Raw genomic sequence first — 20728 nt, forward strand, 5'->3', positions numbered from 1 at the left:
AATTTGAAATATTTCATCAAGTTAAAGATGTATACAATTTTTGATGTATTTATCATAGGGAAAAATCAATGGAGAAACTTGCTCAGAAAAAAAATATTGCAAACAACTGACATGTTCAACAATAGAGAATGGGAAATAACAGCATATTTATACAAAAGAATATCATAAAGGAATTAAATAATGTCAACTCTGCCCTTGTGTATCAACATGGATAAGTCTTGAGACATAATATTGACAGAGAAAAAAATTGTAAAAATATTAGGTTGTTATAGTTCCATTTATTATGTTGTTATATATACATATATATTATTATTTACAAATATATACATATATGCATAGAAGTAAAAAAAAAAAAAAGATCAATAAGCTAAATATACCTTAACATTAAGGTGAAGGTGCTGAGCAGAAAGAATGAGAGAGAACTTCTGTTTTATCTGAATATATTAATTCTTTTAAGAATAAAATGTGAAGTTAATATGACAAAATGTTGATATTTATTAAATTTAACTGGTGGCTACATCAGGGTATATTATAATATTTCCTCTACATTTATGTTATCTACGTTGAGATGTCTTAAAATTAAAATGTTTAATTTGACAATAATAACCTAGGAAGTTGTGTGACTGGACACTGTCCATGGAGATATTTTTCTTCCTTCCAAACCAAAAGTAAAACCATCCTGGTATACAGTTGTACTCAGTTGTTGCATAATTGAGAATGGTGGCTAGCTTGACTCCAAGGGTCATAAAAATCACGAGAATCAAAAAGCAAATTGCCAACTTGGGCATCAAGGTGGGTTGATCTCTTCTGAATCCTGGAAAAGACTTGCAATCCAGGTGGACAGGCCCCTTTGCTGAACTGGGCAACAAAACTGGCCAGCTCAACTGGGTTTGAAGCAAAGACTGGGCCTCTAGCCAGGCGACTGGTTAAAATTAGCCGAGTGCTGAAAGATGCCCACTTGGCGCTGCCTCCAGCATGCTGGCCTGGAGCTTACACTCTTTCTAGAGAACATGTCTGATTCAATTCCACCCACACTCTTCTGGGGACCAAATATTCACACTGTTAGTCTCGCTGCAGTTGCCACTTGTCCATATGTAAAGAGTTATCCTAAAACAGCATGCCTGGGTATGTTTAATTTTATATGGTTCCATAGCATCTGTTCCTAATATAAAATGATGTGACAATGAACAAATTCTGACTGAAGCCTGTTTGATGAAGGGGTTGTGAGGAAACAGGCTTATTCTGTGAGTCTCACCTTTATCCATTTCCACTCTGATCAGCATGAATAATACACATTGGCCTACAATCTGATAATGTGTGTTCTTTTCAGATGAAAATTGGAGAGACCCACACCGATATTGAATTGAGTGGGCTGTTGCCCAATACAGAGTACACAGTTACAGTGTATGCTATGTTTGGAGAAGAGGCCAGCGATCCCGTTTCAGGACAAGAAACAACACGTGAGCAGTTCCGTCATTCAGATGAAATGTTGTAACAGAAGCCCAAATCAACATTGGGATTCTGAATTGGAAATGCTGGTTTAGGTTGAAACCTCTTAAGAGCTGATTGTAACTTAAGAAAATGTATACTTGGGGATGTAAAATACAGAATAGGGAAGATAGTCAATAATATTGTAATAACTGTGTATGGTGCCCGTTGGGTACTAGACTTATCAGGAGGATCGCTTCTGAAATTATATAAATGTCCTACTAATATGCTGTACACCTGAAACAAATATACAATAATATTTCATTTCAGCTGTAATTGAAACAAATTTTAAATAAGAAAGAAAATGCATATTTTATTTAGGGGAAATACATATATTTCTTCTAGTGTTATTATTACAAGTCATATGGGTGCTAGAACTGAATTATAGCATCCTCTAGCCACCAACATCTTTGTAAATTCAAAGGCTAGATCAGAATAGAGGGGGAAAGAACATGGCCTTTGGAATCAAAGCAGCCAAGATGGAAATCCGAACTCAAGTCATACTTTAACTGGGTGACAATGGGAAAGTAATGTAACATTTTGGAGTCTGTAAAAAGAGGAACAATAGCAGTACAGGTGAAATTACTTAACACACATTCACTCAATATTTCTTTTACCCTCCACTCTTACAAAAATTATCATTTTTTCATATAATCTTTGCAGTCCTCTTTATCTCAGACTATTATTAAAATAAGTTTTTAATAATTTGAGTAATAATTTTCTTGGCAAATCTAATTTTGATTCAAAGTAGGGAGTTTATAATCTTTTTAGAAAAGGTAAATATAAGAAAGGGCAGAGACTCGGGGTCTTGCCCATCCCTGAGCTTTGGGAAGAGGGGACTAGCACAACTTCTACAGTGCTTTTGTCTTTGAGTTTCTATTTGGGAAACATATATAGACATTTAATGATAAGGAAATGAGTTTTCTCCCACATTCATTCTTTGTTAATCAAGGCTGTGGTGTTCTTGCTCTTTGAAGAAAGACAAATGTAATCATAACAGCAAATAATCAAAAACCCACCCCCCAAAAAACAACTGGGTGAGCTCAACACAGAAGTAAAGAAATGGATTGTGCCATAGAGCATCTGATATATCAGTTGACTTAAGTGAACTTTCCCAATGCCCCTCTATCTTTCACTCGGAATACTCAATTCTTTATATTAAAAAAAAAAAATGTGCATGACTTTTTCCACCATTAGTAGCTGAATTTTTTATAAAGGCCCTAAAAACTGATGTCCTGGCTACTTGTTCCTGAGACTGGCATGCTTTTTATTAGTCTACTTTTTACTTAATTTTTAATATTTTCATTGTATTTATTAAGGGGTTACATTGGTTAATTAAATTATATGGGTTCAAGTGTACAATTCTATAATACTCATCTGTATATTGTGTTATGGAGATGACAGATAGGCATCACCCTCATTTTACACATAGGAGATTATGGAATGGACAAGTAGAGTGAGTTTGCCAGAATCATATGATAGGTGAATGGGATAGCTAAGAATTTCAGGTGTCCTGGTTGATCTATTAGGTTGCTTCTTTACACCAGGCTATAATAGCATTGACTGGAGAAGGAAGGCACAGAAAATTTACCTAAATCTTATTAATTTCTAAGCATGTGTAATTTATTACTATTCATTTCATACAAGGAAAATTTTTTTATTTGTTAGTTTTTTTGTTATAAGTTATTATCTTGGTGGGTGAAAATTTTCATTTATAGATAGTTCAGAAGCCAAAGATGCTGGGGTTTTTTTGGTCTTTTATACAAGTATATTATTTAAATTTTTAATTATTTTCTATTCCGTTTACTGCAAAGTGCCCTTAAGTCCACCAAGAAACCTGAGGATCTCCAATGTTGGCTCTAACAGTGCTCGGTTAGCCTGGGACCCGACTTCAAGAAAGGTCACTGGTTATCGAATTGTATATAACAACGCAGATGGCACTGAAATCAATGAGGTAAGCTGTGGAACACAATGTCTGTTTTTCTACTGGTTGTGTATTAGTGTTTTTATGGCTGTGGAACCCACTATCCCCAAAGGTAGTAGCATAAAACAATACTAATTATTTTCTTTCCCAGTTTCTGTGGGTCAGGAATGGGGCTTGGATGTGTAGTTCTGGCTTGGGAGTCACTCATGAGACAGTAGCTGAAGCTAGTGTCATCACAGTGGCTTCCTAATTCCTATATCTGCTGCCTGGTGTGGGAAGACTGGATCAGCTGGGAGCTGGAGCAGCTCTCTGTATTTCTAAGTAGACTCTTCCCATGACCCCTGTCATGTGTCAGCTTTAGGGGAGCTGGACTTTTTGTGTTGGCTCAGGAGTCCCCAGACGTGTTCAAAGAGACAGAGGCAGAGCAACAGTTATGTGGAAGCTGTGTCACCTTGAGTTACCTTGCAACAGAAGTCACAGACTATCACCTCCCTCCGTTCATAGGAGATATGACAATTCCCTGATGGATTCAAGATGGGGAGGAACACAGGTGCCATCTACAGCAGAGGCATGTGGGATTGGGAGACATAAATTGATGGGGACATCTTTGGAAAATACCATCTTCCCCATTGGACTGGGGTGGGGTAGTATGTATCTTCATAGAAATAGTAAACTAGAAATAACGTCAGTGTTACCCAATTTATCCCTCTGCTTTTGAGTAAACTGGAATCTGAAAAACCCTGGTTCAATGAACTTAAATTGAAAACGGAATAATTCAAATTTTGTATTGGAAGATGCTTTTACATAATAGAACTTAGTAAAACCCATGAAGATATAGTGTCTTGTTCTCAGGGATTAATACTCTCTAGAAACTCTATCCTTGGCAATAGGTTTTAGAAGAATAGTTAGCAAAGTTATTTTTATTAGTTTTCCTTGTCTTGGTCCAAAAATCTGACAAAGCGGGAAATATGTTGGATTACATCATTTCTGTTTTCTGACCAAATAAAGCAAGTATTTTCATATGCAGAGACAAACTTTTTCCTGTAATTAAATTCAATTAGTATTTTTCAAAATGCACCCTCATACAGGACATTGGATAATGAATGGGCAATCACGACACATTTGCTAACAGGAAGGAAATACAGTTCAACATCTTTCATTCAATCTTTATAAATCCTAAGGGCAAATAATTCTGAAAAAGCTGGGATCATTTGGAATAGTTGCTTTGCTCTGCCTTCTGAAATAGCAAAAGGATTGAAATAAAAAACACTTAAATGTCGATGATGATGATGATGATGAACAGAAGAAGGAGGAGGAGAACAGCTAACACATGTTGAGCGCTTACCCTGAGCCCTGTTCTGAGAGCTTTACAGAGAGCACCTAGTGCGGTCCTTATGGAAAAATGCTGCCAACGCATGCCTTGTCAAACCATGGACAGAAGCCTTCTCAGATAGCATGTGCTTTGAAAGGGTTTGGGGAAATATGCAAACAGGAGGGAGACCTAAAGTGCTGCCATTTGAGTTTTCTAAATGAAAGGTCACAGTTAGACTTTGAGAAGCAATTCCAGTTCCCAATAGCAGTGACTCAACACTAAAGCCCAAAGTGGAGCTCCAGTCCCTCGTTCCTCATCAAGGACTGTTTCTTCATCTGGCCCAGAGTTTGGCTGAAGTGAAGCTTTTAGCTAGACTGTTTGGAAATGTGTTCTAAAGAGTACTTGCATAAAAGTGAGATCCTGGTCATTTGTTATTATCTTCCCAAATTCTCCTACATCTTAAAAGTATTACCAACAAAACCAGTTTTAGAACTTAGTCTAAAACATAAATATGATAATTAACAAAAATAAATGATACCTAAAAGTTTTTATTTGGTGGAAGAAAATGATAGTTAATGCATAAAATATAGTCTGTTAGTATCAAATTTATTAAATAAATAAATATGTCTGTTGAAAGTTATATATATATATTACAATTTAAAACAACAGAAAGCAATATGTAAGTATAATTTAGAAGAATATGTCCGGAACGCATGTTTTAAATATGGTTTTGTCTTTTCTGTGAGTTTAAATAATGAATCCCTATTGTAAGTAGTGTTTATGAGCATATGGTTTAGAGTTGGAAACACTTGTATTTAAGTCCTAGTACTAGTTGGTTTTCCCATGGGCAAGTTCCTTAACTTTTTCGAGTATCATTTTCCCCATCTTCAACTTAGGGGTAATCATTAGCTGCCCTACTAGGTTGCATAAGGATTAAGTGTAGGAATGCATGTAAAGCTTGCAGACAGTACTCAGACCAGAGTAAACACTAAATGCTAAGAATGGCCTATTCTTTCAGGTCCGGATTCAGAAAAAGTTACTGTCTTTTTTCCCCAGTTAACTATTGCTGTGTAACTAATATCCTGGCTAAAGTAACAACCCATGATTATGCAACTTGGGTAGGGTTCAGGAGAGACAGCTTGTCTCTGCTCCATGCAGTGTCAGCTGGGATGACTCCCGTACTCATCTGGGACCTTGACTGGGCCAGAGCTTCCAAGATGACTTCACTTCCATGTCTGGCATCTCAGCTGGGATGGCTGAAAAGGCTGGGGGTTGGTTCTCCTGTCCAACAGATTGGTCAGGGTTTCAAAGGGATGAAAATAGAGGCTCTTCTCTCCAGGCTTGCCACTCTTTTTTTTTTTTTTTTTTTTTTTTTTTTTAGCTGTAATTGATTCTTTAAGAGATGCATATGATTACTGGGTTGACTCTTAGGTTAGATGAGCCTTTTATTATCTCTTTTGAAAAGGCTCTTTGTTGCCTCCATCTTAATTTTCATTCACTTATTCTATTCACTCAAAAAAATACAACTCAATATCCAGTAGTGAAAAAGCTGAACAACATTTTGCCCTCAAGGAGCTTACACTCTATGCAGGAAGTAAACAATAAACAAGTATGTAAGGAAATAAAATAATTTCAAGCTGTGATTGGTGCTAAGGGAGGAAACAAACAAGAACATTGTTACAGAATAACCCTACCAAGATAGGTGCAAATAGAAACCCCCTTTGAGGAGGTGAAATTTAAGCTCAGTCTTGACAGATGAGGAAGGCCTAATTTGAAAGACCTACAGAAATAGGGCCCCAGAAAAAATGAATTGCATGTGCAAAGGCCTTGAGGTGAGAAAAACCTTGACCTGATGGAAAGTCAGTGTGACTGAAGTCCAGAGGGTGATGGAAAGTATGATAGAAAAAAAACAGCAGCACTCCAGATTAGTCAAGGCCAAAGGTCACTGAAGCGTGCCTGGTTTTGATTTGGAAGGCAGTAGATAGCTAAGGAAGGTTTTAAGTAGGAACATGACACATTTTATGTTTTGGTAAAAGCCACAGTTGACTGCCATGAGCAAATACGGTGAGCTATTTCACCTTCCCCTTAACCTCAGGTAACATCATGATTAGTTATTGGTAGTATTGTAAACACCAGATCTTAGTGATATTGCTCCATATTGTCTCTTGAAAACATTTTAAGTCAGATATTTTTTGGCAGCGTCTGCTCTCCGGTAAATAGGTTTCTTTCTTTCTTTCTCTCTTTCCCTCCCTTCCTTCCTTCCCCCTTCCTTCCTTCCTTCCTTCCTTCCTTCCTTCCTTCCTTCCTTCCTTCCTTCCTTCCTTCCTTTCTTTCTTTCTTTCTTTCTTTCTTTCTTTCTTTCTTTCTTTCTTTCTTTCTTTCTTTCTTTCTTTCTTTCTTTTTCTTTCTTTTTTGCTCAAGATGAGGTCAGTTTAATAAGTGGAGGATCCAGAACACAAATTCATATCCAAAGAATCTAAAACCTTGCTCAGTTCATGAATTCAAACTATATATTCCTGGCTATAGTTTTACTATTTTTTTTATTGTTTAAAGTATTACATATGTCTCCTTTTTTCCCCAATGGACCCTTCCCTGATCACTCCCACCCCCCGGGACAAGCCCCCACCACCCCCGTGTTCGTGTCCTTTGGTTATGCTAATATGCATGCATACAAGTCCTTTGGTTGATCTCATACCAACCCCTTCCCCCAAATAGATTCATTTCTTCAGTTCCCCAGAGTATCACTAGAGCAAGGGTGCCTTACTGTAAGTACCTACCTTAAAGGGGTTTGTGAACATCAGTTGAGACAATGTATGTGAAGTGCTTAGGTGGGAGGCTCCATTTACTTGGTCTCCTATATGTTCCCTGTACTAATTAATATGTACCTCAGCAGCCCAAGACCCAGCCTCTCAAAGATAAAGCTGTATCTATTCTTTGTCTGAGTCTGAGGATGACTTTCTCAGGTCTCTGTCTCCTAGATCCTGCCCTCATTGCCTCCTACTTTATTTTTTTTCTTCAAGGTCTGTTCTTGTTTCTTCCCTTTTCCAATTCTTCTCTTTCTTTACACCCTTGGTCCTTACTCTCAGAACTTCACCCCTTTGTGCCCTAAAGATATTGATACATATTTTCCCCAAAATATGTCTCTGTGGAAGAGAAAGCGAAATTTCAATTATTGACTATTATCTATCTATATAAAAGGCTAATATGCAAAGTGTCCCCTGGGGAGTTCGACCAGGAGTTTGATTGCTCACTATAATATGCACTGACCACCAAGGGGTGGCACAGAACAAAGGAAGGCCCCGGCCAGTGGCAGGCAGCCGGAAGGCCCCGATTCGCCTGATTGCCGGCCAGGCCTAGGGACCCTACCCATGCACAAATTTCATGCACCGGGCCTGTAGTTTTTAGTATGCCCATTTCCTGATTCTGCCCCTGTATGAATCTCTTATAGGAGTTACTGTGTATTACTTAGTTGGGGAGTCAGCAGAGCCCAGACAATGAAGCAGAAAAACAGCTGCTCCTAGCAGACCAGTCTGAGAACATTCTATATATATATGAGCATTGTGCACTTTACTTTCTATATTGTTAATGAATGGAAATAATATTGGTTGCAAAGATGTCCTGTGAATTAACTGATAGGTAATCCATTGAAGGGTGTAAGTTTAGAAATATTTATATATAAACTGACTGGTTTTATAATTCAGTAATTTTTTGCAGTATTTATAGCTCTGCTGCCAGCCACGTGAACTAAAGGCAGTAATGAAATGATTTCTGTTTCCAGCATTTGAGAGTATCTGATATAGCTATTATGCCTCCTCTCCTTTGCAGGTTGAAGTCGATCCTATTACAACATTCCCTCTGAAGGGCTTGACACCCCTCACGGAATACACTATTGCCATCTCCTCCATCTATGATGAGGGGAAGTCTGAGCCTCTGACTGGGATTTTTACCACGGGTAAGTAAGACTTATTATGGTTTGAAAAGTTTCCAACAGTAACTATATAAACCACAAAGTGGAGCAGCTTCTTTGATTGTGATCTGAAAGAGATTGCATTTTTATTTGTGTTTATTTTATACTAGAGGCCCAGTACATGAAATTTGTGCACGGGGAAGGGGGGGTGTCCCTCAGCCCAGTCTGCACCCTCTCCCATCTGGACCCTTTAAGGGATGTCTGACCACCTGTTTAATCGGGCGGTCAGACATCCCTCTCACAATCCAGGACTGCTGACTCCCAACTGCTCACCTGCCTCTGCCTAATTGCCCCTAACCACTTCTGCCTGCCAGCCTGATCACCCCTAACCACTCCCCTGCCAGCCTGATTGATGCCTAACTGCTCCCCGGCCAGCCCGATTGCCCCTAACTGCCCTCCCCTGCTGGCCTGGTCACCCCTAACTGCACTCCCCTGCCAGACTGGTCGCCTCTAACTGCCCTCCCCTGCAGGCCTGTTCGCCCCAATTGCCCTCCCTGCTGGCCCGGTCACTCCTAACTGCCCTTCCCTGCTGGCCTGGTCACCCCTAACTACACTCCCCTGCAGGCCTGGTTCCCCCCAACTGCCCTCCCTTGCAGGCCTGGGTCCCCCCAACTGTCCTCCCCTGCTGGCCTGGTCTCCCCCAACTGCCCTCCTCTGTTGGCTCGGTCACCCCTAACTGCCCTCCCTGCTGCCCTGATCGCCCACAACTGCCCTCCCCTGCAGACCTGGTCTCCCCCAACTGCCCTCCTCTGCTGGCCCGGTCGCCCCTAACTGCCCTCCCCTGCAGGCCTGGTCCCCCCCAACTACCCTCCCTGCTGGCCTGATCACCCACAACTGCCCACAACTGACCTCCCCTGCAGGCCATCTTGTGGCGGCCATCTTGTGTCCACATGGGGGCAGCCATCTTGTGTCTTAGAGTGACAGTCAATTTGCATATTACTCTTTTATTAGATAGGATTATTATTCACAAACCAACATTCTAGGTGACTAGAATGCATACTGGCTAATTATTTTCTATCAAAGCAAGGAAAGAGAGAGAAGACCATCAAAATCCCAAAGGTCTCATTTAAATGAAAGTATACATACATTGTTTTCTTCCTAACCTCACATTGTTTCTTTGGTTCTATTAATGTGAACTTTTCACAACTTTTTTGCATTCCTATGTGCATATATTATGTTAAACTTCCAAAATTGCTGGTATCCAAAAGTTTTTAGTCCACAAAATGACAGTTATATACTATTTAACCTAATACATCAATTTATAGCTAATAATGTATTTTCATGCAGCCTAAAATATAAATACAACAATATGGGATATTTTCAGTACTAAAAAAATAGGGAATGAATGGATTATTTTTCTTTCTTACATATACTCTATAGTCACTCAATAAATATAAAATAATTTTGGCTCCTGGTGGCCACAGTTCTATTGTTGACTTTCTGAACTTACTCAGATTGCACATGGGAACAAATGTGAGGAGGTGAGAAGGTAATTCGGAGAGAAATGAGAATTAAGCTGGCCTGAGAAATAATGGTCACCAAAGTAAGTTCATTCATTTCACAAAATCTCCCAAGGGCACTGCATTTGATTTGGTCTTCCCTTGAAAATAGATTGAGAATTCGCATGGTGTCTTGTCAAAGAGTTTTTCACATCTCTAATTTCAGATAACAAAAATCAATGATTGCCAATTCATGGGGGGGAGGGGTGTAGTTGAATGTTATATCCCCAATTGTACATCTCAGAAGTGTGTAAGCAGTGAAATAGTGGGAGGTCTAATAAATTATATTTCACTTCTGATGGCAGCCATATGTAAAAGATTAAAAGGATGAAGGTTCTTTTCTAGGATTATCTTATTCCTAGAGAGTGTGTTAGGCATGAAAGTGAATAAAGCCATGGGGAATATAGTTGATGATGTTGTGATGACTGTGTGGTGCCAGGTGGATGCTGGAAGTGTTAGGAGAGGAGGGGGGTGTGGTCGGGGAGAACACTTAAAGCATATGATTGTCAAACCACTGTGCTATATACCTGAAGCCGATACAAAATACTGTTGAAGGTAGACTATAATAAAACAATTTTTTTTAAAAAAAGAAAGTGCATAAAACTTAAAGGGACATTTCTCAGAACTCTAAGGCACCATTTTGTTAATTTCTTCAAATACTGGGAAAATAAATAATGAGTGTGACACTTTTATTTTTTATGGTTAATGAAAACAGCCAAATAGAGAGCCTACGAGTTCTGGAAATTACTGGAAAACTCGTCAAGTCTGCTGTGCCCAAGGTCTTCCTGTTTTAATCCCGTGGGAAAATGCGGGGAGCGGTGGCAGGAAGGCCACACTGGACTGAGGGGCGCTGCTTTCCGGGCTCCCCTTTCTGAAGCCAGGGGTCCCTCGGAGGGAGCCTTCTCCTCCTGCGGCCCCCACGAGTGACGGCTTTCTCACCTTCTCAGTTTCCTCACAAAATCTCTTTCCTTGGCTCACAGAGGAAGTTCCAGCCCAGCAATACCTGGAAATTGATGAGGTGACGACAGATAGCTTCAGAGTGACCTGGCACCCCCTCTCGGCGGAGGAAGGGCCGCACAAGCTGATGTGGATCCCAGTCTACGGCGGGAAGACTGAAGAAGTGAGTGGTGGGAAACAGACTGAAAACTAATCCGGAGCATTTTGTCTGGAAGTGAAGACCCAGCGCTGTGTTTGAGTTAGTCTCCCCTTGAAAATAGATTGAGAATCCCAGAAGTAATTAATATTTTGCATGGCATAAGAGCTTTGTAAATGTCAAATCATATGATTTGAAGTGCATTTTTGCTAGCGCTTTAGTTTTATATTTTATATCTTTTCAGATTCTTTCACTGTCCTAAGTGACATTTAATAAAACTTCAAAATTCTGCTTTTGAAATATTCCTAGTTTATTTGCTGAGGGAGCCGAAAGGAAGAAAGTCCCTGGTTTGACCTTAAAGTTGAATTCCATGACCCTAGAGTTCTTTATGCTTAGTCATTTCTTGCTTACACCTGGGGCAATATTTTTCCTTTTTATTATTATTTTTCTTAACTTTCTCCTCTGTTATTCAAATAAACCCACGTACTACACACTAAATGTTTTTCAGGTCGTCCTAAAAGAAGACCAAGACTCACATGTTATTAAAGGCCTGGAGCCTGGCACTGAATATGAAGTTTCACTGTTGGCTGTACTGGATGATGGAAGCGAAAGTGAGGTGGTGACTGCTGTTGGGACCACACGTAAGTCTTTGTCTGGTCAAGATGGACATCACCAACTCCCACCATCAGACACCCTCTCACTCCAGCAGGTTCCCCACCCATCAGCCTTATCCTGGGCTACAGAAGCTTCCATTTCTTGTCCCTGCCCGCTCCCCTCTGAATTCTTCCTGTATCTTCACTTTTAATGAAACCAATATCTAAAGCACCTTTGCATCTTAGACCATTTCCACCGTAAAGCTGGGACCACATCTATCTTGTTCACTATAATATCTCCAGTACTTAGCACAGTACTTGGCAAATTTTAACTGTGCAATAAATACTTGCTGCATGGATGGATGAATGGATGGATGAAATAATTTGTAAACTAACTAATGAGCAAACAAATAAACCTAGGGAAAACATGTCCATCAAGAGTTTATGGAATTTCCCAAGTTGATCTTGGTTCCAAGAATCATGTACAAAATTCACTCGCTGATTCATTAATCCCTTCATTTTTTAAATATGAAGTATTAAACACATATTAAAATTTCTTTGATTGGGTTCCCTGGAATCAGATTCTGAAACAAAATAGCATCCAGAAGGTTTATTTCAGAGTGTAGTTAGGAGATACATCTGTAAGGAAGTAAGACTGGCCAGATAGGGCACAGGAATAAGCTAAAACTGAGTCCTCAGCTAATTCTATTAGGAGTTCTAGACCTGGGATAACCCTTCTGAGTTGTCCCAAGTTGACTCAAAGGGCCTGTGCCTTTGTATCCCTGCATCCCCATCACTGGAGGTAGGCCATCCCCTAACAGAGTCTGTGACCTCAGGCAAGGTAGTTCCCAGAGCTCAGAGCCACCGCAGCCAGTATTTCAGAAGCTGGTGGATGAATATTTTGACCCTGGGAAGAGAATCTTGTTGGATCACCACACAGCTGTCCACCCACTAGTTACCTAGGGTGGATTCAAGAAATAGAAGGTGTGCTGCCTTGTTTGGCAACCCTTTCACAACTTGATCGATAGCACTGTTTAATTTCCTTGAATTACCATGGCTATGCCTCATTATAAAGTAACTGTATATGTGTAAGTCAAATATTTATGTGAAGGCTGGCATCTGTGATTGGGAATTTTAACTTCTTTGGGTTTCAGTTTCCTTATCTGTAGAATACTCGTAGATACAATGTCTGCCTTACTTACAACTCACTTCTTCACTCTTGCAACCACTGCCAAGATTGTTATGAGAAGCAAATGAGATAATATAGGCGAACTTTTCTTTGAATACTATAAAATGCTATACACAAATATATAGAGTTATTACTATTACAGAATTTTAAAGAAATACCTATTTTTTTAGTTGACAGTGTTTGGCCTGAACCAGCTACGACCATAGTACCTACGAAACCTGTGACATCAGGTAAGAACAAATCAAAGTCTATCTAACCAAAAAAAAGTTTGATTTAAACTGAAGTTATGTTATCCCAGTTTTATTTATTTTATATTAGTAATTAGGAAAAAGGCATTCAGTTCAAATGTCATACCTCTCAGCATCTTCTTACTCTTTTTTTTTTAGTGAATTTCTTTTTAAAAAAATATGCTTTTATTGATTTCAGAAAAAAAGGGAGGAGAGAGAGAGAGAAACATCAATGATGAGAAAGAATCATTGATTGGCTGCCTCCTGCACATCACCCACTGGGCATGCGCCCTTGACCTGAATCGAACCCAGGACTCTTCAGTCCACAGGCCGACGCTCTATCCACAGAGCCAAATCTAGTTAGGGCTCTTCTTACTCATAATTACCAATAGGTCCTGTAGTCTCCTCTCACTCTTACATCTCTCTACATTTTCCATCTTTGTTTTGGATTTCCATGTAATCTTTCAGAGGATGTTATCATAGCAAGCCCTGGAGTCTCTGGCCTCCTCCTGATCTCAGTGACTTCTCCTATTGCTCTCTGTTGACAATTATTTATATCATGGTTTCCTTGTATTTTTGTGGATAACTAAGATCTGGCTGGTCTATTGGTCTTCCTATAGCAGCTGTTTTCTATCTCATCTTAACTTCTCCCTTGATTATAATTCACCTTCCAACTGTCAGAGTCAACTAGGTAAAATACAAGTTTAATGATATCATTTATTTCCCTACCTAAAGCCCTTCTGTGGGTTTCTGGGTTTTCCATTATTTACCCACTCATTCATTCACTGATTCATGATAAATCTCTTTATCATAACATCCATGATCCAGATTGTGTTCTGAGTCTCCTCCTGGTTTCCCCCTGTCACCTAGAACTCCTAGTCCTAAAGGTGAGATGTTGCTGCCTCCTGTTCTCTCTGCCTGGTACCTTCCCCATCCCCCACCCCCCTAGTTTGGCCCAGTAAATGTCACTCTCCTGCCTCCTCTATGACACTTCCATTATTTTTGTCAAGTGTTAGTCATTGTCTATCTCAAAGGCCTAACAGTCTGACAAAAGGAAAAAGATTAGTGCATGTTGATTGAATAAAAGAAGAAATGAATGAAGAAAATAAAGTTACTAGAGATGGACAGCATAAAAGGAAATCAGCACAAAAAGGAGAAGAAAAAATGAGACATATAAAGGAGCTGGCACCTTGGCAGATAAGAAGGAATGTGTCAGAGAATTTCGGTGAAGGAGTTGTGACAGATATCAAAGAAAGGACCATCTCTGTGTGGGCTGAATGGGGAGAGGCAGCCATGGTGAGAGATTTGCACTTATGGGACAAGTGTTAAAGCAGAAATGGGGAACAAGGGAATGGAATGTGTGTTGGATGCTGGATCGCTCTCTGAGACTGACCACATCTGGTCCATCATATCTGCTTCTCCAACAGAGCACTAGTGTGAGGTGTTTTTTTTTGTGTGTTTTTTTTTTAATTTAATAAATCTTTATTGTTCAGATTATTACAATTGTTCCTCGTTTTTCCCCCCATAGCTCCCCTGCACCTGGTTCCCACCCTACCCTCTGCCCTTACCTCCCCGCCACTGTCCTCATCCATAGGTGTACGATTTTTGTCCAGTCTCTTCCCGCACCCCCCACACTTCTTCCCCCCCTAGAATTCAGTCCACTCCCTTTCTATGCTCCTGATTCCATTATATTCACCAGTTTATTCTGTTCATCAGATTTTTTACTCACTTGATTTTTAGATTCACTTGTTGATAGATATGTATTTGTTGTTCATAATTTTTATCTTTACCTTTTTCTTCTTCTTCCTCTTCTTAAAGAATGCCTTTCAGCATTTCATATAATACTGGTTTGGCGGTGATGAACTCCTTTAGCTTTTTCTTACCTGTGAAGCTCTTTATCTGACCTTCAATTCTGAATGATAGCTTTGCTGGGTAGAGTAATCTTGGTTGTAGGTTCTTGCTATTCATCACTTTGAATATTTCTTGCCACTCCCGTCTGGCCTGCATAGTTTCTGTTGAGAAATCAGCTGACAATCGTATGGGTGCTCCCTTGTAGGTAACTAACTGTTTTTCTCTTGCTGCTTTTAATATCTCTCTTTGTCTTTTGCTCTTGGCATTTTAATTATGATGTGTCTTGGTGTGGTCCTCTTTGGATTCCTTTTGTTTGGGGTTCTGTGCGCTTCCTGGACTTGTAAGTCTATTTCTTTCACCAGGTGGGGGAAGTTTTCTGTCATTATTTCTTCAAATAGGTTTTCAGTATCTTGCTCTCTCTCTTCTTCTGGCACCCCCATAATTCTGATGTTGGTATGCTTGAAGTTGTCCCAGAGGCTCCTTACACTATCTTCAAATTTTTGGATTCTTTTTTCTTTTTGCTTTTCCGGTTGGGTGTTTTTTGCTTCTTTGTATTTCAAATCTTTGACTTGATTCTTGCGGTCCTCTAGTCTGCTGTTAGGTATAATATTTTTTATTTCAGTCAGTGTATGTTTAATTTCTAGTTGGTCCTTTTTCATATCCTCAAGGGTCTCGCTAATTTATCGGCCTTTTCTAGGAAATTCTTGAAAAACCTTATAACCGTGGTTTTGAACTCTATATCCAGTTGTTTGTTTTCCTCCATTTCTTTCATTTGTGATCTGTTTCTTTGTCTCCACATTTTTGCTGCTACCCTGAGTTGGTAGAGTAGCTTTGTGTGCTAGGTGTCCTATATGGCCCAGTGGCTCAGCCTCCCCAGTCTCTTCCCGCACCCTCCACAGGTGGATACTCCCTGAGGTGGATACTCTTGGTGCACCCCTTTGTGGACTGTGTGCACAGCCTTGTTGTAGTTAAGTCTTGATTGTTGTTGGTATCACTAGGAGGAATTGACCTCCAGGCCAATTGGCTGTGAGGATCAGCTGTGTCTACACTGGGAGAACTTCTGTGCTGGAGACACCCTTATGAGACAAGACTTGCAAAATTGCAAAAGCCTCTGTGCTCAGCTTGGATGGGGCAGAGTCTCAGGGTGGAGCAGGCAGCCTTAGCTTCCCGTCAGCCCTGCCCTATAAGGCCCCTGGGTCTCAGTGTCCCTCGGTAATCACTGCAAGCACCTCTGAGAGAAAGCCGCCCTCAAGTTTCACCCGCTGCCAGACAGTCCAGTTTCTCCCTGAATGAGTCTGGGTTCCCAGAGTCTCGCCCGGAACTGGAGTTCAGCGCAGTCAGGAGCTTCCGTCTCCCTCCCGCTTGAGAAAGCCAGCCGCGCACTCATCAGTCAGTCCTCTCCGCGCACGCACGCGCGCCTCCATACCTCTGCCTTCCGCAGCTCCCCTGAGTTTCAGTGTGCTTTTCTCTTTTCCTGACCATCCAGATTCCCCCCAGATGAGTCTGGGTCCCCAGGGTCTCACCTGGAACTGGAGTTCAGCGCAGTTGGGAGCTTCCGTCTCCCTCCCACTTGAGAAAGCCAGCTGCGCACTCAGCCGCCAGTCCTCTCCATGCACGCGTGTCTCCGTACCTCAGCCTTTTGCAGCTCCTCTGAGTCTCAATGTGCTTTTCTCTTTCCTTCTAGTTGTAGAATTTCCACTCAGCCAGCTTCCCTGTGGTTCTGGATGGTGTCCGTTTTGTCTTTTAGTTGTAGTTTTGAAATTGTTGTGCGAGGCAGCAGTTTAGGTGTTTACCTATGCTGCCATCTTGGTTTCCCTCTCTAGTGTGAGGTTTTATGAGCATCATCCCAGTGGGATCCCCTTTGGGTCTCCTAGTCCTGGGCTTCTCTACAGTTTCTTTTACTAGTATATACACAGAACTGATAGTTTTGAGGAGTCCATGGTCTCACCTTGTCAGCATCTCTTAAACCCATTTTTATTTGCTAGCAGTAGTTATCATGGCTCCCCATTAGCCACTAAAACTAAGTTGTTCTTCTTCATGTGGGTCTATGTTAGAGCAATACATGAAATGATACTTGTTGCTATGTCCACAAATGGCCTCTGTAGCTCATTTGGGGATATGATGGGTTAAAAAGTCATTTAATCTTTGGTTGTGTTTATTCCAGTTTTCCGGACAGGAATCAGAAACCTGGCTATAGATGATGAAACCACTTCTAGCCTGCGGGTAACATGGGACATTTCAGACAGCAGTGTGCAGCAGTTCAGGGTGACCTACCTGACTGCTCAAGGGGATCCTGCAGAAGAAGTGGTAGGAACGGTCTGTATAAATACAGCTGACTAGAATCTGACGTTTCTTGACTAACAGAGCTAACAAGGCTATCTCCAGAGATGGATGCACGCACTCTCTATGCTACTTTCTCCTGACTCTACCATCTCCAGAAACTAATGTTTTCATTTAATCCAAACTTAAATACTGATTTCTTGAGGACCTTTTCATCTCCAAAACTTGCTCCACATACAACCTGCTTCAAATTGATAAAGGCTCTGAACCTTGTTTCTCTTGTTGCTTCTGCTGCCTTGACAACTTCTTAGAGCACCAAAGCAAAGTTGGTTCATAAATAGTCCATTAGACACTTGTCCCTGTATATGTACATTGTTAACATATAAATTTTACCCATATTTTTTTTGATGTTGGAAATTTGATACATGAAAGGACTTCTTTATGTAGTTGAAGAATACCTAATTAAATGCCATCCATTAACAAATAGTTATATTTTTCATTGACATCAACCCATTTTTGAGCAGATTTATAGTCATTTTTAATCTGTTCTTAATCATGAGCATCTCCCTTAGGGGATTTAAATTTTTATGTGTTACATTTTCTTTAAGTTGTGAAATCGATGTTTGTATGTTTTTTCTATTGGAAATCTGGGTACATTCTTCATTATGGCCTTCCAATGTTTTCTTAATTCATACTGCATCATTCCTTTCTGTCTAGAACCTGAAAATTGTTTCCTAGGTATACTTCTTATCAGGCCAGAGAACTCTAGTTTGCATCCAAAAGAGTTTTCCTTTTTTTTTTTTTTTCTATCATGGAACATGCTTTATTTAGCCTCATTACTTGTATTTCTTGTCAGTGCATTGTGTTTAAGCCATTCTAGGAAAGAAGTCTCCAAGTTCATTATTGCTCAAGAATAATATCATTATCCTTTCTCACTCTTCCTTACTTATAGAGCCTTTAATGAAAAATTATTTTTATTCATGTGCTTTTCTAAAAAAATTTTCTGAGCCCAAAATTCTATTAGGAAAGTACTATACTTTATTTCAGGCTGGTAAAGGAATCATTATAGAACACAATGATAACCCTAGAATAGCTACATCTACTGTGAATAGTCAGAAGGTCCAGGAAACTGGTCGGGGAGTACTTTTGGAAAGTTAATGGACACTTAAACAAAACAGATTGAATTATAAGTTAACTCAGGCCATAAATTTCAAATGATCCATGATTGGTAATTAAAACAAAACAAAACTGTGCTTAGCAATGGTAACTAAAGATATAATTTGGATATTTTATTTCCCCCGTTATTATCCTTGTGTTTTAATTTAGTTACTAAAAACGAGACCCATAAAAAATTCCCAGAATGAGAGTTTTGGTTTGTTTTATTTTTGTTGTTTTTATTTCTACTCTTTCCAAGAAACACATTAAGCTTCTTGTTAAATCATTCTTGCTAATTTAGAAAGCCTAACAATTTAATCTCATGCATGCACTTATAAGCTATGCAAGGTAAAATAACGATAATATTTTCTTTGGATTGTCCCTAGATAATTTTCCCTTTGTTAGTTTCTTTCATTCCACACTGTTTATTTAGAGACACTTGACAACCTAAATGAAGGGAAAAAATAGATCAAAAGTCTTAAAGCACATGTGCCCCAGTTAAACAAACCCTTAATAAAAATGAAAAATATTGATAAATTTGGTAGTGATTCTTTACTGTGCAGAAGTATTTTCACTATACTAGTACAGAAGAAAATATTCTAGAATTCTTTGAATATCAAGCACCTTAGTGAATTCTAATTAAATTGGAATCTGCACTCTCACTTTACAGGCATATCATCAGGGACCTAACTGAGGATTAATTGGGGATTTATATCTCAGTGTTTTATGATTGTTACTGCTATGTAAATGTAATGTATTGTTATTGGAGACAGAAAGTAGTACATCTAAATTTAAATTATAAAACCAAGGTGGGACAGACAGTTGCAATTCTATATCAAAACCCAAGGTCACCAAAGAAATATCTTAAAATAATGACACATGGCAGGGAATGGCAGATGGCTAAAATATGTTACAAAAGTGGTAAAGGAAGTGTGTGTGGATTGAGAAATGCCTCTTACCATCTTTCTAAATTTTCCCTAACTATAAAAGCTGATTAAATTTACTTCAGGAAATGACAAGATAGAATATTGATGTTGGAGGACAGTGTACGTATATAAGATTGCAAACCAAATTCAAGCTTTTGAAAGGGCGGGTAGAGACCGACTCCATGTTCCCTTTGTTCCATGTCCTCCACCTCGTGGAGTCAGGTTCCCACCCTAGAACCTCTCCAAGAGCCCAACCCACACTTTTGAATTAGCCAATAGAAAGGCAAGAGGAAAGTAAGCCGCGCCCTGCCCCCATGTGCAACCTGACCCCAACCAATCAGCGGAGGCCACACTACCTCACCCCTCCTACCTCTCCCAGGCCCCCTATAAATCAGCGTGTTTGGGGTCTGGGGCTCTCTCTCTGCCTCCTGCCGCTGCGTCGGCGAGTGTAGTGGACAGGGAGCTCGAGCTAGCTTGATTAAAGGCTCTTTGCTTTTGCATCGGACTCAGCTCCCTGGTGGTCTTTGGGGATCACGAAATCTGGGCATAACACTTTAGTATATACAGGATGTCCCCAAAAATGTATACATACTTTGAATAATTATTAATTCCAATGGGTTAACTAAAGAGAAAGAAACATCAATTGAGCTATCAGCTGTTAAGTGTGTATACATTTTTGAGGGACACCCTGTATATATAAACAAAGGGAATTACTTTGCCAGTGGAGGTGACGTATTTACTAGTATACATTTCCTAAGCATAATCAAATCTACCAAATTTTTCCAATAAAAAGCTTTTGAACTCTTAGAAAGTAAAGCTACCTGTCAAATGTTTCATAAGGATTGACTTTCACCTCTGCTCTGAGATCTGGAAAAGTGGCAATGACATGGCCCTGAATTTTGTTGTCAGAGTAGAGAGGTCTCACACTTCTTTTATATATATATTGATTGATTGATTTCAGAGAGGAAAGGAGAGGGAGAGAGAGCTAGAAACATCAATGATGATAAGTACTGATTGGCTGCCTCTTGCATGCACCCTACTGGGCATTGAGCCTGCAAACCAAGCATATGCCCTGACTGGAAATCGAGCCGTGACCTCCTGGTTCATAGGTCAACACTCAACCACTGAGCTACACTGGCCAGGCTCACACTTCTTTATTTGTGAAAAGTTAATCAGGATTCCAGACTTTTCTGGGTGTCAAAATCCATAACTATGACCTGAATT

General features: G+C 39.9%; 1 protein-coding gene across 5 annotated transcripts in view; it reads left to right on the forward strand.

Annotated features, from left to right (window-relative positions):
• COL14A1 (collagen type XIV alpha 1 chain) overlaps positions 1-20728 on the forward strand; it is a gene marked incomplete at both ends in the record, with an annotated part of 185099 nt that overhangs the window by 47841 nt on the left and 116530 nt on the right. For 4 of the 5 annotated variants that reach the window (XM_080646647.1, XM_080646649.1, XM_080646650.1 and 1 more), the window contains 7 exons: positions 1331-1460; positions 3303-3442; positions 8550-8676; positions 11171-11310; positions 11792-11924; positions 13236-13295; positions 17308-17459. In XM_080646647.1, the coding sequence (XP_080502773.1) occupies positions 1331-1460; positions 3303-3442; positions 8550-8676; positions 11171-11310; positions 11792-11924; positions 13236-13295; positions 17308-17459 (882 nt within the window). The remainder of the gene's footprint in view (positions 1-1330; positions 1461-3302; positions 3443-8549; positions 8677-11170; positions 11311-11791; positions 11925-13235; positions 13296-17307; positions 17460-20728) is intronic. The other variant, XM_080646648.1, reaches the window with a different exon arrangement.

The sequence above is a fragment of the Plecotus auritus genome (genome assembly GCF_963455305.1).
Source record: "Plecotus auritus genome assembly, chromosome: 11".
Classification (NCBI taxonomy): Eukaryota; Metazoa; Chordata; class Mammalia; order Chiroptera; family Vespertilionidae; genus Plecotus; species Plecotus auritus.